This window comes from Haemaphysalis longicornis, unplaced genomic scaffold (assembly GCF_048455015.1).
Source record: "Haemaphysalis longicornis isolate Haplotype H1 unplaced genomic scaffold, Haemaphysalis longicornis Haplotype H1 scaffold_12, whole genome shotgun sequence".
NCBI classification, from domain to species: domain Eukaryota; kingdom Metazoa; phylum Arthropoda; class Arachnida; order Ixodida; family Ixodidae; genus Haemaphysalis; species Haemaphysalis longicornis.
The window spans coordinates 72,926,932-72,942,793 of record NW_027526225.1 but is presented as its reverse complement, the minus strand read 5'-3'; the positions used below and the strand labels follow the sequence as shown (position 1 = coordinate 72,942,793).

The 15,862-nt window shown below is 48.7% G+C and overlaps 1 protein-coding gene across 4 annotated transcripts in view; it reads left to right on the top strand.

The window, feature by feature from the left end:
- Positions 1-15,862, top strand: part of Tfiifalpha (transcription factor IIFalpha) — a 34,917-nt gene that overhangs the window by 1,876 nt on the left and 17,179 nt on the right. For all 4 annotated transcript variants that reach the window (XM_077693466.1, XM_077693464.1, XM_077693465.1 and 1 more), the window contains exons 4-7: positions 2,472-2,665; positions 4,252-4,422; positions 11,555-11,687; positions 13,660-13,889. In XM_077693466.1, the coding sequence (XP_077549592.1) occupies positions 2,472-2,665; positions 4,252-4,422; positions 11,555-11,687; positions 13,660-13,889 (728 nt within the window). The remainder of the gene's footprint in view (positions 1-2,471; positions 2,666-4,251; positions 4,423-11,554; positions 11,688-13,659; positions 13,890-15,862) is intronic.

Here is a 15,862-nt window from a genome sequence, read left to right as displayed (position 1 = left end):
TCGCAAGGGCGAATGTTTGTTACACTGCATCCGCAGACGAAAAACGCACCATGTAGAACAGGCTTAAGACAGTCCCGTGGTTTAGTGTCACCTCAATGCACGGGACTCACCCAACAGTGAAACTTGGGCGAACGATCACGTTGAGTGTGGTTTGTCTCGGAAGTCGGTTAGCGCTGTGGAATCATGCAACACAAGCATAATGTTGACATTGCCGTAGCACCGATCCCATTTTGGAGTCGCATAATGTGCGCGTTTCTGTCATGTGTTGAATTCGCTTTGTTGGTGGCATGGATTGGTCGTATTAGAGCATTTGGTGCAGCTGAACCGTGGGATTAAGGCTTTAAAGTGTCCATAGGTTTTGCAGCCACATTGAGTTAAAATTAGCATGAAGCTAGAAGCTGCGTGCTAGCCACAAGTGCAGCCTGCCTGCCCAAAATGTCTGTTGCGCAGCACAAGACATTGCGCTAGACACAGGACAACAATCCAGTGTTTTCTATTAAGCATGTTTTTCAGTTTTTATCAGACGTCAAGTTTTTACAGCTCCTTTCATACCGTGCATAATCATCCTGACCCCTATACACCAGCCATCTCCATGGATTTTAAGTCGCTTCACTTTAGTTTTACTGAGATAATACAGGGTTTAATGGTACATCTGTGTCATCAGATAACGTTGTCTTTGGCACTCTTTACCCTTGTCGGCCTTGCGCCATTAAACACCAACCATCATCATCATCAAGACATTGCGCTTGAAATTTGTAGTGGCTTCACTGTACAGAGAACTGACCCGAAGTTTTGTCACTTTGTCACCCAAGTCTGTGCGGGAAATTTTGTTTTTGTTCCGTGAAAGCTTGCCTCTGCTGCTTGGAAATCTTAGTGGCCTTAGAACTTTTGACATAGACTGTACCTGGCTCGTTGAGAATCTTTCTACCTTTGTGTCTTTTGAAAAGGCCTAACGTGTGGGCAATGTACGCGTGAATACGTTTTTTGTGCCACTGTCTTGCTGCAAGGCCTTGTTTCAGTTTCAGTTTATTGTTGCAGTTGAAATTTTACAGCAGATAAATGACTCTGGGAGGTCCCATAGTCATAGACTGGGGGAGGGACCTCCTACCAACAAGTACATACGAAAAGTACACTTAATGCGGCTAACAGCAGTAACAGTCCTGAAAAACACGAAGAAAGAACATGTTTACACAATCAAGCCAAATATCGTTATTAACAATCAAAAGTGTTGCACGAAAAAGGTAATTAAAGGGGGATATTCATCCACATACAACATATACAAGCATATAATGACACTCGTTATACCAAAATGATCTGGCGAAGCTGCCTTGTAAAATAATTAATTGAAGGAGGTGATTTAATGGTTTGGGGTGCAGCCGAACCTCGTTATAACATAGTAGTATCGGGGCAGTAAATTAGTTTGTTATATCCGATATTCGTTATAACAGTCGAGGTAAAAATCAGCTATGACAAATCAGCAATACTTGATACAAAATACGACAATACGTGACACAAAAATGCATTTTTTGAGGCTTCGAACCCTGTATACACAAGGTAACTGTTACCTTTCTCCTTGTTGCATTTCAAGCTCAAATGAACCAGAACGTGAGTGCGTGAAATTACAACAGAACAGAGTTCACTTGACAAAACAGGACTGTGTCCTTAATTATTTGATGAAGGATGTGGTCTTTGTCTGGTGGATACTCACAGCACTGAGCAGGATCAAGTTTTGCCACAGTGTCCACGAACAAAGGGGCCTTTGTACTTCTGCAGTTTAGGGCTACGGGGGGGGGTTTCGAATTAGTTTCTCAGCCTCCTGGTTAAATATTTTTTCGTTATATTCGACATCGCGTGGCTTTTATGGTTTCAGTTTCATTATAAAAGCATAAGTGTCATTGAAGTAAAGCGTGGCCAACCAATGTCTGTATTTAGTTCGCCATAGCTGATAATTTGCTGTATCAGTGTTCGTTATTGCTTGTATTCACTGGCGAGGCGCGCAGGCAGACAACCGTGTGAGTGTGCCGGCACTCGTTACATCGGGCTCCGCGGGATGGCGGTACTTGTCCGGGCTAAGCACATGACTGTGTTGCACGTTAACAAACTCTACCTCACCAAACGCAAAGTATTGCCTCGAGTCCAATGTGAGTGCTATTAATAACATCTCTGTTGACACCATCGTTGAGAATCAGGTTGAAACGAAGCAGACAACGCACGCCGGTGATTTTTTTTTTTTCTTCGGCATGCGGGCGCAGTGGCCCAAGCCGCGCCATATCCGTGGCGCATCGGCCATGTCTGTGGCCGTTTCCAGTGTTGCCAAGCGAAGAATTGACAGCTAAACTTTTCAACAAATACCACCTATAACGAGGTTCAACTGTATTGAATTCCAGAATGATGCTGCCAAGAAGTTTGCAGTTAGTTTGCCGTAGTTAGTCTTAGATTTTGGTGAACGTAGTTTGTGCCTTGCGTCGCAGATCCGCATGGAGCGTGAGAATAACATGAAGGAGTTCAAGCTGGACGACGACATGCCCAAGTTTGGGGCGGGCAGCGAGTTTGGCCGGGACCAGAAGGAAGAGGCGCGGCGCAAGAAGTACGGCATCACCATGAAGAAGTACAACCCCGACGACCAGCCGTGGCTCCTCCGGGTCGGCGGCAAGGGGGGCAAAAAGTAAGCTGGCCACGTCCTCCCTCGGAGGTCACCCGATGACGTGAAGCGCGTCGCTAGTTTGAAAGCAAGCAGTGCTTGCTAACATTAGGGGTATGCCGGGGGAACTTGTCCGTCTCTAATTTTAGGTGGCATTGTGCAGTTGAAGCCACGTGATGCTCTATTTGAGTATTTAGCACAAGTGTAAAAGCCCTAGGCTATCATTAATTGAGGCAGAAAGGAAAACTGCCGTGCATCAGTAGAGCTGGCTTTCCGACTATGTCAAGACTGCCTTTTGACGCTGATTTTTTTGGTTTGCAGCTGTGTTGGGATAAAAATGCTTTATACCTCCATGTGCAGGTTGTGGGGGTTAAGCAAGTTTGCAATTAGTTGCATTTCGCCATGCCGAATAGCAACTGTGTCTTCATAGCTGTTGCAGACAAATGGGCAGGGAGAGTGGTCTGAGGGATAAACTACTCCGTGCGTACTTTTATGGTGGAAAAAAATGTGTGCAAAATATCTAAAAAAGCCCAGAACAAGGTTTACGCATTGTGTACTTTATTCTGGTGTACGACTTGCTTTCATGTTCCTTTAAAGTGACATTACAGGTGCTTGTAAAATGTTTGAACCATGTTGAGGATTTTTTTTTTTTTGACTACTTACTTGATTTTTTTCTTTTCGTGATAAAGTTCGATAGGAAATTGCCACTGCCAGCACACGATCCTCCACAACGAATATTGCTGCCGATTCGCTTGTGAGTCGAGTGGGTGGAGTTTAGCGCATTGCGAGAAAGCTTAAAGGTAGAAGTGTAGGTGGCTGGTGTAATAACAGTTAAAGGGGCACACTGGTCTTAAACCATAAATGTTTATTTTTACAGTTATGATGATAAAAATTGGAGGACAGATGTAGTTTTCCACTCTGATTGTAGATTTAGAATTTGTTTTTGTTTAAAACGACTACTTTTCAATTTATTCGAATTTTCATTTTTGATTTTTTTGGACAGCTTTTGCAAAAAACTGCTGGAGGGATGCAGCTTAACAAGGTACTAGTGAACAGTGCACAAATCAAGGAGTGCAATAAGATTAACAGTATCATTCTGTCTGGTCTGTAGCAGAAGTTCGGGCTTGGAAGGTGCTTGAAGTTAGAGCTTGGAAGGTGAGAACCCGAAAAACCGGTTTTGCCTTCCAAACCCGAACTTCAAACAGTCGTAACTTCTGCTACAGACCAGATAGAATGATAATGTTAGTCTTATTGCACTCATTGATTTGTGCACAGTTCACGGGTACCTTGTTCAGGTGCATCACTCCAGCAGTATTTTTACAAAAGCTGTCAAAAAATGAAATATAAAAATCCGAATAGATTTGAATGTCGTCATTTTACACAAAAACAAATTTTATATCTACATCCACAATGAAAAACTACACAAGTCCTCCAATTTTTATCATCATAACTGCACACATAAAGTTTTTGCTCAAAGACCCATGTGCCCCCTTAAAGCAGTGTCCTTCTGTCCTCATCTTGTTGCAAAAGCCTTGCTTGAGTTCACTTCAAGTGAGGCTGGCAGGGTGACGGCACTGCGAGGGACGATCTTTTTGCTGTGCCCTTTGCAGGTTCAAGGCGATTCGAGAGGGAGGTGTCTCGGAGAACACCTCCTTCTACGTCTTCTGCAAGGCCCCCGATGGCGTCTTCGAGGCCTTCCCTATCGAGGAGTGGTACAACTTCAATCCTGTCAACCGCTTCAAGGCCCTGACTGCTGAGGAAGCAGAAGTGGAATTCGAAAGGTGGGCCTTTTTATGTTTTAATACTCCTTTTAAGGGAAGAAAATGCATTTGAAGGCCTTGCACTTGATGTTTAATTAGCTGAATAGAAAGGTTCTGAACATGGGATGACATGACAGAAACACAGCGATAGGACACTGGCGTGATGTCCTATAGTTATGGAAGTGTGCTTGGGACCACTTTGTTGCAATGTACTGATTTACTCGAATCTAGGCCGGCCTCGATTCTAGGCCCACCGCCGAAATCCAGGAGGTCAGGAAAAAAAAAAAAAAAAAAAGCTTACCTTCAATGTAAGCCGAACGAAAAAAGGCACAGGACTGAAACTAGAAAATGCTTTTTCTTACGCTTGCGGTGCTTGTTGTAGCATGTTCAATGCTCCCTCGTCGTCGTTGGGGGCATCACTGTCCTCTTCCCACATTGCACTGTCCTCCCTTCCATCCAGTGCGTTCAAAATTCTGCGCTTACAGAAGGCCCGCACAAGTACCTCGGCCGGAATTTCATGCCGTTCCGCGGCAACCCAGCTCGCCAGTTGGCTTGGTGTGCCCGGTCGGTGTCAGCTGGTGATCTTGTAGTGTCAGCCAGTCGTTGTAATGCTTCTGCAGCCTGTCTTTAAATGAATTGTTGATGGCCACGTCGAGTGGATATAGCTGGCTTGTCATACCGCCGGGTATTACCGCAATGTCCGTACCGCCCTTCAAAAGCACGGACTTAAGGGCATCTGTCAAGTGGAGTCCAGAACCAGGAGTGACTCCTTAAACAGCAGGGCACCGGTACGGCGCTGCCAAACAGATTTGACCCAATCTTCGACGAGAGCACCACTCATCCAATCATTCTCATATGCTCGCACGACGGCATTCCTAGGGAAAACTTCCCCGGCTAGAAGAGTCTTCCTCTTAAAAATAATGTACAGCGACAGCGTTTTCCCATCGGCCGTGCACCACAACATCGCGGTGGGGCGCTGCTTGTCGTGTTCTGCAGTTTTGACTTCTTTAGCGCTCCTGTCATTCACGGTGTAGGCCACAGGCATGCCAAAATACACCGGGGTCTGGTCGGCGTTATTGATCTGGCCCAGTCGGTACTCCTTTTCCACCCACTTCTTGAATGACAGAGCGCTGGAATGCGACCAGCTTCTCCTCGAAGTCAGGGGGCAGCTTCTGCCACACAGACGTCTGCCGTCGCAGGCTGAACCCGAACCGCTTCATAAAGCGAGTGACCCACCCCCTGCTGGATTTGAACCGAGTTCATGCGATGCCTCGTACGATTGCAGTCTCCCTCGCCTTCGCCTGATTTATCTCCGTCGTCGCAGGCATTCCATCCTCTCTTTGCTGCAGAATAAAGTCGGCAACTTCCTTTTTCACCTCGTGGTGTCGACCTTTCTTGGGTCTTGTGCATTCGCTTGGCAGCATAGCTGAAAAGTTCGTTCCAGTGCTTCCGCCATCAGCGCGCGTTCTTCTCATCGACGCCGAATTCGCGCTGTGCTTGGAGGTTTGAAGTTTTCTCAGCCTCCAAGACTACCTTCCGCTTAAAAGCTGCGGTGTGACCTTCCGCGTGACCTCGAGAAGCGCCCGTGCGCTTCTCGAGGTCACGCGGCAAGCACGGAACGCTCAGAGCTCGAGTTCACAACGTTCAAACAAGCAAAAGGGCGCCTGCAAACCTGCAAGCTGCCAGCTTATGTCTACGAGATGGCGTTGAGTGGCTAGCGGGGACAGGAAAGCTGCATCCTCGAATCTAAGCCAACCTCCGAGTTTCGTAAACGACTTTTTTAACAAAAGTATCAGCCTAGATTCGAGTGAATATGGTATGTGGTTATCCCGCTCTGTGCTGCGGTTGCCAGGCTTCAAGGTTGATCAGAGGAAAATATCAACGTTACTTTTGGTGATTTTTGCATGTGTATTTGGTAGATGTAAAAACCGGCTTGACAACGTGAAAATGCTTAAGCAGCGTGGATGGATTCGTGCAAAATATACATAAAAGCTTGGAATTCAGCGAAGCAATATTGCGTGCTACTGAGTCTCAGCAGTTCTTCTCTCCATCTTTAATTTCTCTTGGGCCAGGGGTTCAGGCTGGGCAGGGATGAATCGGCCAGTCAGGCATGCAACTCGTTTTTATGGGTATAAACCTTGGCTCCAGGGATAGTGCACTGCACGGGCCCGGGCCGGCCCGAGCCCGGCCCGGCCCGCGGGCCGGGCTCGGGCCGGGTAGCACACATTTTCTCGGGCCCGGGCCGGGCTCGGGCTTGAACGAAAAATTTTTCGGGCCTTGCCGGCCCGAGCCGGCCCGAGCAGTGCCTGAGGCACGGCAGTGGTGTGACGCTAATTCTAAATTGTTGATAGCAGGTTTTCCCATTGATATTTGAGGTTAAGTGAAAAGAAAAAAAAGCGAAGTGCAATGTCACTATGGCGCCTTTAAAAAACATGATAAATAGACGATTCCGCTCAGAAAAACTTCACATCAATTATAAAACAGACAGTCTGGGCAGCATAGTGGGAGAGAGCAGGCCAGGCGAGGGCACTCCAGACACACAATACAACATGCTTTTTGAAATAAAACAAACAGAACAAAGGCGACATAGACTTCGCACTGTCTACTGTTGCCACGTCCGTTGTAGCAAGAGGCTCCTCGTTCACGACGCGTGGCCCTGCATTCCAAGCGCCTGGCCCTCCACAAGAAGCGGGAGACTGAAGAATGGGAGTACAGCTCTCTATTTTGAGTGCACACGTCGAATACACTGCTGTGTACAGGATGGGGGTTGGTGGAATAGGCACGAGAGATGAGACGCGGGGAGAAGCAGTCATTCACAAGAGAGAGAGAGAAACAACATCTTTATTTCCGGCAAGTTGTGACGCGGCCTAAACGTCACGTTGGCGGGCCGCTCGGCTTCAGCTGCCTACTCGCACCGCCCCTTCGCAGGGCTGCGCTTTCGGCCTCTGTCGCTCGAGGGCCACCAACGTCTGCTGGACGGCCTCGCGCTGGGCGTCGTAGTCAGCCTTTGCCACCGCCTTTTCCAGGCTCGGTGGCAACGCGTCCGTAGTCCCTTCGCTCACTTTGCAGTTCCACAGTATGTGCGCCATGGTCGCCCGGCCCTTGCCGCACACCGCGCACACATCACTCGCGTACACCTCAGGGCACACGTGCTTTGCAACAACCGGTGTCCACACCGCTCGGGTCTGTAGTTGACGTAGCGTCGTCGCCTCCTGCCTCGTGAGTTTTCGGTGGGGCGGCGGGTACACTCGCCTGCCCTCCCGGTACCACTCCAACACCTCCCGGTAGGAGGTGATCGGCAGCACCTCGTCGTGGTCTTCGTCTTCTGCATGTCGGGGGCTCGGGCACGCGTCGCGACTTGTGAGCGCACGCGCCGCCCGGTCCGCTCCCTCATTGCGGTTCTCTTCGGTGCTCACCGGCCCCATGTGGGCCGGGAACCACTTCACGATGCACAAAACAACACAAACACATCCCTGAGGCTGGGAGCCGTAAAGATTCCGTCGCCAGGGTCCGCCTCACAGAAGTTCCACGAAGGGTCGTGCGGCCCGCGTCGTCGCTTTCTCTCGAACGGTTGCCGGAACCCCCCCCCCCCCCCCCCCCCCCTCCCGGTGGTGGCGGGCTGGCTCGAAGTCGTCGTCGAACAAAATAAATGGGTCAGTCACAGCGCACATGCGCGGCCGCAGCGTCTTCGGGATGCTAGGGGTCCGTGGAGGGCGAAACCAAACCCTACTGAAGCGGTTCCTCCACTTCGGAAAGCAAGCTGTCACCCAAAAATGCCCAGGCAAGGCAGACAAGATTTGTTGCCATCAGCTGCTGCCTTCAAGGTCTGCACATCCCCATTCATCTGCCGATCGTAGGAACGCCGGACGCCCACATGTTTTCGTATGGGCGGAAGTCACAACTGTGCATAGTTTCGGGGACCAATTATCGAAGCAGAGCCAATGTTTCGGATAAAAAGTTTTAAAATCATGATTCAAGGCAGAAAAGAAAACAAACGCAGACAAAATAATGCTGCCTTCATCACTGAAGGGAAAGACAGAAATGAAGTCATGAAAGCGGACACGTCATCTGCTCAAATTTCAGGCGCGTTCGTGTATGGACCCGAATTGAACCCGTGGCGCAATCTCCGAGTTCCTTTAGCAACAGATAGTAAAAGCAAAATTCTGTCAAATATTCCAGCAGTAAATGTACATAAATTTAGTCTGTAGAGTCACCACTAACAAAATCGTAATTCTATTATTGTGATCACAGTATTTCCCATTCATTGCTTTATGCAGTCGCTTTATGCTTACCCTTTTAGGTTGAAAACAGCAAACGTTTTCGGGCTCATGTTTATAGCCTTTTGGACTCTGGCTGATACTTAGAAAGTCTGGCGGGCACGGACTTATTTCATTTAAATTCTACCGGACTCGGGTCGGGCTCGGGCTGATATTTTGAATTTTTGTCGGGCTCGGGCCGGGCTCGGGCTCACATTTTAAAAATTTGTCGGGCTCGGGCCGGGCTCGGGCTCCCGTTTTAAAAACTTGTCGGGCCCGGGCCGGGCACGGGCCTTGTCTCTACTGGGCCGGGTCGGGCCGGGCCTAGAAATTTCGGCCCGTGCAGTGCTCTATCCAGGGAAATCCATTCACACACGGTTTGGCATGGGGCTGTGTTTGAGGCAAATCGTGCTTGTCGCTCTAGTGCTGGGTGCATGGTACTAGCAGTCGTGTCCAAGTCACATATTTGTACAAATGCTAAAGCATTAGGGCTAAATGATCAGAATTCTCACTTTCGAACCAATGGGGCAGCTATTTGATCTCTATTTCTGACAAACACGCTGTAAGAGGCATATCGGCCCACCCTCATTTATGCAAGCACCGTTTCGCATTTTAACAATCAGTTTTGAATTTATGCAGAACTAAGAGCTGGAAAAGCTTGCTTCTACGTGCACCTTCTCTCTTTTTAATGTGTGTGGTGTCTTTCACTAGAAGGATGTTAGCTGTCTTCTGTCATCCTTGGCAACCAAATTAACTCATTAGCTTAATTTGGACATGTGGCAAAGCACTTGGGTAGCAGCACTGAACGAGATTGTTCCCGGCGATAAAAAAAACACCACTGTAGTGAGGGCCACTTGGCGTTTGGAAAGCAAGAGGCACTAACTACCGCATTTACTCTGCTAATGAACCCACTTTTGTTTTTTTCCATAAAATTCAGCATGAATTTGGGGGGGGGAGTTCATTATGCAAGAAAAAGTTTCGACACATTTTAAAATTTGAAATTTCATGCAGTAGAGATGGTAAGAAAAGCGGTGTCAAAGCCTTACCTATCCTGTAAGGCAAGTAGGTAATTATGTAGCTAAGAAGTTTCTTTCTTATTGATATTCACAACATGCTAGTGGTCCCCTACTTGCCATCGGAGCTGTGCTCCTCTCTGAAGTCGCTTGCGGCTTCACTTTCATTGTCAGCCCACAGTGCATCATCTTCTGTTCCGTCAAGGCACTCCAAAATTTTTTTCCAACGCCAGGAAACTTCCTTTCTTTGGGCCCACGAAACATGTGATGATCCCTGTTCATCGCCCAGTCCTCTTGTGTTCTCCAGTAGTGTACACGCACTGGGTCTACACTGATGTGCTGTCCAGCTGCTTGGTTTCCATGTGCTTCAACACATTCCCCTCCACCTTCAGTTTAAAACTGGCTGTGTAGCTTATTACTGGCCCATCGTACGCCGCGCACCAGGACCACACACACAAAAAAAAACTCGGTACACAGCTTAACAACAAACCATGCAGCCTAAGTCGCAGAAGAACACAGAGCAGGGAACATGGCAGGGAAGGAGTGCGGGGTACATTTGCTGCTTTTTTCACACGCTGCAGTGCTTTCAGGGCGCTATACGCGAGAAGGTTTGTTTTGTGTTCAGCGGGTGGCACTCCGCAAGCATGCCATTTGAAGTGCAGAGCACTTTAGGGGCTCCCCTTGTCGTCGTAGTTCACTCGCTGGCCCCAGGTGGAGCCACACGGTGTTTCGTCATCGTGGCGTAACCAAAAGGCTTTGAAAGCCAGGCAATTTATGTAGTCATAACTGCTTGAAACTCGTGAACCGCTGGCGCTTGTCCTACATCTCCCCGTTGTTTCGCGCGAAGAAAAGTGCAGGTACATTTGAGGCAAAATATACGTAATTAACCGGCAGCGCTTGCGTTCATTTACGTAGGAGCGTCCGTTGGGTTGGTTTTTACTGTAGTAAGCGAAAAAATGTGGCAGTGCAACGCTGGCACGTGCGGGATGAAAAGTAAGCACAAAAAGAATAGAACTCCCGCTGGTGCAGTTTCTGGCCGGGGGCGCGCGAGCACTGGGCAGGCGGGAAATTTGAATTGCATTGGGTGGTAGTAGTGAGCGGATAACGGCGGTACAGCCCATTATGGCGAATCACTGCTCTGCACTTCCGACAGCTTTCACATTGAGTGGAACGATTTTTGCATTGCTGAGCAGTTTTGTGTGTCTGTTTATATTGTGAGCCACAACATTCGTGCTTGCGTCTCCCGCTACTGTAGAGATTATTTTTTTTGTTAGAAGTTTTTTTTAGCGTTTCCGCCTTTACTGTGGTGTGATGTCAAGTTACTGGATCATCAACGGCATCAGCAACCATGCCGAGATAACGGTGGCTCAGTGGCTAAGGCGTTGTGCTGCTGAGCACGAGGTCGTGGATTCGGTTCTCGGCCGCAGCGGCCGCTTTTCTCATGGAGGCGAAAAGCAAAAACGCCCGTGTGTGCGAGATTTCGGTGCACGTTAAACATCCCCAGGGGGTCAAAATTAATCCGGAGCCCTCCACTACGGCGGGCCTCATCGCCTGCGTTGCGTCGGCACGTTAAACCCTACAAAAAAAATGCAGAGATAAGAACATATTGAACAGCACAGCACCTTTTCTATTCCTGCTGCATTTTTATGTGAGGTAACAAAGTAAATTCTCAAGAAGTATGTGTGTGGGGGGGGAAGCGGGGGGGGTTTATTACACGAGCGGGTTCATGATGCTGGTAAATACGGCCATTGCATGTTGGGGATGGTGGTTTGCTGACAGGATTACGACGAAAGTCATGAGGGAGAGAGAGTAAGGAAGATAGGCGGGGCAAGTGTCGAGCCTTGGGCGTTTTGCGAATGCCCCTCTTGCTGTTTGGCGTTGCAGGAGGGACAAGGTGATGAACCACTTCTCCATCATGCTTCGCAAGAAGATGGCCAATGAGGAGGAGGGCTCCAAGGAGGAGGGCGAGGAGGAAAAGGGAAAGAAGGGCAAGAAGGAGAAGAAGAACCGGGACTTCGTGAGTGCCACCAACACTCTCGGCTTAAAACTGTTAGTGCATAAGTAGTTTCAGGCGGGAGCACGGACAAACCTGTGTGGCAGCAGGTGGGGCATGTAGTGACTGCTTACCCACACCCGCTTGGAACCAAAATGACTGGGAACCAAAATTGGAACAGAAATGTTCACCTAGCTTCAGGTGGATATTCTACGTTATTGTCAGTTTCCTCGGCACAATAATGATTCCTGAATTTTTTAGTATATATACTGTGTATGGCCAGGCGACTCGGTAGTATTCTCTTATGTGATTGTGGCAACTGTAGCCGACATTTATGAGAGCTTGTGTCATCAGCATCCGAAAATGACTGCGATGGCTTAATACTGTAATGCAGTGCCAGTCAAGTCGTTCTGCTGCAACACTGGCGGCATGAGGTATTTGTGGTGACAAGATGGCCACGACCCTTTGTTGACCTCTTGTTTTTAGGGGTAGAGGGTTTGACATGTGTTCGGGTTAACCTGTAAAAGGAGTGGCATGTTGTTCTTCCCTAGTAAGGAGTGAGGGGGAATTGGCTTACATTTGGTGGTGTTGATGATGGCTTGTATAATGTGCCATCAAGACTGGGATGGAAGAGTGAGTAAGCGTTGAACAGAAGAGGTGGAGAGGGGATGCTGATGGCGATATTATAAAAATAATGGTGATTTTGTAAAAATGAGGTATGGCCACGCTTCACTTTGTAAAGGCGGATAAAATGAATGCATTGAAGAACCTAACTTGGCATACCGTATTTACACGATTGTAAGACGACTCGAATGTAAGCCAAAATCGCATCTCAAAAAAAAAAAAAAAAAAAAAACGTGCGCATTTTACACAAGGGAAATTTATTCACGTGGTTGCGGAGGATTACTCATCGTCGCTGGAGTCGTCCTCGCTGGTGCTGCTGCCGTCATTGCTGCTGCAGTCCCACAGCACGTCGTCGTCAAGTGTGAGTCCACACTTCGCGAACGACCGCACCACGGCATCGCGTGGTACGGCCGCCCATGCGGAGAGGACCCACCCGCACACAGTAGCCAGGGAGGCTCTCCTCACACGCCCGCTTGGCATAAGTTCGCGGCTTCCTGACGAAATGGCGCGCCCGCTTAGAAAATTGTATCACAAAGAGAAGCTCTTCCGTCAACTACCAATACCCCCCTACGGCGGCTCTTCCATCGATTATCGGTGCTCCCTCAAGAGCCGTGCGCTCGTCATAAAGGCACTCGTAATGCGCGCAGTAGATGCTAAAAAAAGAAAAGCTTTTGTATAAGCACGCGGAAAATTATGCACTTTGGGTTGAGCGGGAAACTATTCGAGATGGCAATCGAAGCAATCGGCAGCAGCCACGCGCGATCGTGATTAAAACAACATGGCGGCTGACGGAAGCAGCTGCTCGCAATTTCTGTGAGCGCGTTACTCGCTTTCACGAAGCATTCTGTTCGTCTCTAACACGACCAGCTTTATCGTCGGGGTCTCTAATAAACAAAATGAGTATTAGTGAATCCCTTTATTCAATGCACGGTGCAAACGTAGCCACTATCATATCACGTTGCTTAGTACACTTCCGAACGCGATAGTGGGAGTTTAGTCGCTCTAGGTCCAACTTACAAAAGGTGCATCATTTTTATTGACACCAGAATGTATGAAATGAGCGTGCAAAGCCGTTCACACTTCGAAGCACCCCTGATTTGTTGTCTCTCTTGTCGTTGCAAGCGGTACATGGTTCGATTTCGATTCTAAGACGACCCCCCAACATTGGATTGTCAAATTTGAAAAAAAGGGTCGTCTTACAATCGTGTAAATACGGTAACTTGCGACATAACTTGCGACCTTTCACAGGTGATTTTGGAGGAATATTTGTAGAGGAGAGCTGATTCGTCTGCTGAATGAAGGAAGAGGGTGAAACCTGTTGATCTGTTCTGTCAGTTTGGAATCATTTTGTCTGGATTTTTTTACCTTCCAGCAAATTACGGAGATGGACGACTGGGTGATCGACTCGGACGGCGAGGGCGACGACGACTCCGACGGCGACAAGGACGATGACGAGTCTGGGAGTAAGAAGAAAAAGGGCAAGGCAGGCGACCAGGGTAAGAAGAAGAAGAAGGAGAAGAACCAGTCGGACGACGAAGCCATGGAGGAGAGCGACGAGGGAGACTTCGACGACAGGGAGGTCGACTACATGTCCAGCTCCAGGTAGGCAGGGAAAGTGGAACTTGAAATTTTAAATGCGTAAGCGTTTCTATGTGTGCTCAAATGAGGAGACTCGTCTGTGCGTCCGGGATGCTTGCTGCTTCACTTTTGCCACATAAGAAAGCTCTAATAATAAAATGCCCCAGAGCCCTTGTATATTCTAAAGGAACCCCTGAAAAATAGGTTCCAAGCAATGCATTTATGAGTAGTGCTGGAGCCAACTGAAACGGGGCTTCGCGAATAGCACTCCATGGGGACACGTGTAGTACGAAGGCCCTAGTGACTTCGTAATTTGTTAGTAATTATAAGCCTATATATAGCCCTAAATACAGGCATGTCAGGCAAAGAAGTTGTTATACAGTTAAACCTCGTTGTGCTGTGTGTTTACGCCGAGACGCAAGGGAAACCCGAGCCGACGGCGCGCAGCCGGCGGCTCGGCCCGACGCAGGAAATACGAGGGCGCGACCCGGGGAGGGGAAGCGAAAAATAAAGGCACTCTCAGACTGAACGCCAGACGTGTCGGCTGTATGTTTCTCGCGCTCCGCGAACACTACATGGTGGCAGCGTACGTTCGAACCTGCTACGAAGGCACCGATGGAGGGGTCGCAAGCCCAGGAAGGAAAAATGGCCAAGTCCAGTTTTCAATGCAAGCCTCCGGAGGAATTTACTTTCGCAAGCCCAAGTGAGTGGCCGCAATGGAAGCGGCGTTTTGAACGTTTTCGCATCGTGAGTGGCCTCGCCTCGAAATGCGCGGTGGAACAAGTCTACGCATTGGTCTACTTTATGGGCGACAAGGCAGAAGACATCTTTGCCTCATTCAAGTTGACAGAGGAACAGAAGAACAGCTACAACGATGTTTTGCAGGCGTTCGAGAACCACTTCGTAGTTCGAAGAAATGTCGTGTATGAAAGAGCGACATTCTTCAGAAGAGAACAGCGGGAAGGAGAAGGTGTCGAAGAGTTCGTCACTGAGCTACACCGACTGGCCAAGTTGTGCAGTTTCGGAGAACTGCATGACGAGATGATCCGGGACCGGATAGTAGTGGGCATCAGGGACCGCAAGCTGTCTGAACGAATGCAGCTGGATGCGGAGCTTACCCTCGAAAAGGCCACCAACATGGCGCGACAGTCTGAAGTCGTAAAAGAACAAGCTGCTACGCTCCACGGAGATAAGGAAGGAAACGTGGACAGAGTCGGCCAGACTCGTAAAATGACTGTACCTCCAAGAAATCGGAAGGGGTCTGCAACACGAGACAAGAAGCCGCCTGAATCCGAAGCAAAGCAGTGTATGTTCTGTGGCTACTCGCAGCACACTACAGGGAAGTGCCCTGCACAAACTGCGACGTGCAACAAGTGCCGCAAAAAGGGACATTTTGCCCGTGTCTGCAAAGGAGGAGCATCAGTCCGCGAGATCGTTAGTAGCAACGATGCATTTCTCGGAGCCGTCTCATCCAGCTGCGACGACAAGTGGATGGCTACTGTGGACATCAATGGGTCGTCCGTCACCTTCAAAGTTGACACTGGAGCTGATGTGACTGTGATTCCTGTGAAAACGTACCGGAGATATTTCAGGGATCTTCATCTCCAGAAGCCAGACAAGGTTTTGAAGGGACCCAATGAGCGACAACTTCCTGTTTCCGGCATGATAACGGCAGACATGTCATACCGCGACACGTCGATGAAAGGAAGCATCTACGTTGTGGATGGTCTTCAGATGCCTCTCCTGTCAAGGAAAGCTAGCGAAGAACTAGGCATTGTAAAACGTCTTGATCAAGTCATCATTCAGAAAAGCGAAGCTGTCAACCCACAGGGTGAGTTTCCCAAGCTGTTCTCCGGTCTTGGTAAAATTAAGCTCGCATACAAGATCAAGCTTAAAGAAGATGCTGTACCGTTAGCGTTGACCACTCCTCGAAAAGTTGCCATACCATTAATGTCGAAGGCCAAAGCAAAACTTCAAGAGATGGTTCAGCTTGATGT